This window comes from Otolemur garnettii, unplaced genomic scaffold (assembly GCF_000181295.1).
Source record: "Otolemur garnettii isolate 467f Iridium unplaced genomic scaffold, OtoGar3 scaffold00099, whole genome shotgun sequence".
Lineage (NCBI taxonomy): Eukaryota > Metazoa > Chordata > Mammalia > Primates > Galagidae > Otolemur > Otolemur garnettii.
This window is the reverse complement of record NW_003852494.1, coordinates 1927358-1928390: the sequence shown is the minus strand read 5'-3', so window position 1 is coordinate 1928390 and position 1033 is coordinate 1927358. Positions and strand designations below refer to the sequence as shown.

At 58.5% G+C, this 1033-nt stretch overlaps 1 protein-coding gene across 1 annotated transcript in view; it reads left to right on the top strand.

The window, feature by feature from the left end:
* Positions 1-1033, top strand: part of KDM2B (lysine demethylase 2B) — a 148196-nt gene that overhangs the window by 134318 nt on the left and 12845 nt on the right. The window contains exons 17-19 of the mRNA XM_023516829.1: positions 2-76; positions 751-789; positions 941-1030. Coding sequence (XP_023372597.1) covers positions 2-76; positions 751-789; positions 941-1030 — 204 coding nt within the window. The remainder of the gene's footprint in view (position 1; positions 77-750; positions 790-940; positions 1031-1033) is intronic.

Sequence of the window (1033 nt, the reverse complement as noted above, 5' to 3'; positions counted from 1 at the left end):
CCTCTCGCCGAGGCCCCCTCTAGGCAGCAGCCTCAGCCCTTGGTGGAGATCCAGTCTCACTCACTTCCAGCAGCAGGTGCTCCCACGTCGGCCCCCCTCCTGAGGCCCTGGGGACTTGCGAGTCCTGGGCTGTCCCCCACCCTGCCCCACTGGTCCTCCAACCCACTGCCGCCAACTCTCCTGAGGCACCTCTTCCCATGGTTTCCCATGCCTCAGCTCAGAGCTATAACTTGTGGTTCTGGCGTGGGGCCTAGCAAGCTCTGTGACAGAGCCTCAGCTAGTTGGGATCCAAGCCTCCAGGAAGCCCTGTGAGTCCAGGCCCAGGATCTGGTGGCCCTGCTCCGCCTACTGGTCTTGCCATCACCAGCCACACGGTGGCGCCTGGAGTCTCCTCTCAGCTCCAGCCCTTCCAACTTGGCTGGGAATGCCCACAGGCCTGTGTTCCAAGCCAACTCCAGAGCCAGGACTGATTTGAATGAGTGGCTGCATTTCTCTGGGTCTGTCCAGGGTGGGAGGTCAATTAGATGGGAACAATTTGACCATAGTCCCCTTCCTTTTAGCTTCTTTCATGAAAGCAGCAGGCAGAGCCTATCCATCTATCAGTCAGAAGTGAGGAGATGGCATTTGTGGGGAAGATGACCCTTCAGCCCCTACCCTAGAGACTGTGGGCTCATGGTGGGCTTGGGTGTAAGGGGACCAAGTTCTGTAAGCCCCAGGAGCAAGCTCCATATCCTTTCTTTCCTGTGACAGCTAAAACCTGGCAAAGAAGATAAGCTTTTCAGGAAAAAGGTACTGTCTTCTGCCCTCCTTCCTTGTGCCCTAGGCCAGAGTGATCAGAGCTGCCTGGGCCACAGTTCCATGGTAGAGGGGCAAGAGGCCTTGGGTGGGTACAGCCCTGAGCCCTAGAGGCTGACCGGCTCTCCTTCTCTCTTGCCCTCAGCGACGGTCCTGGAAGAACACGGAGGACCGGATGGCACTGGCCAATAAGCCCCTCCGGCGCTTCAAGCAGGAACCCGAGGACGATCTGCCTGAG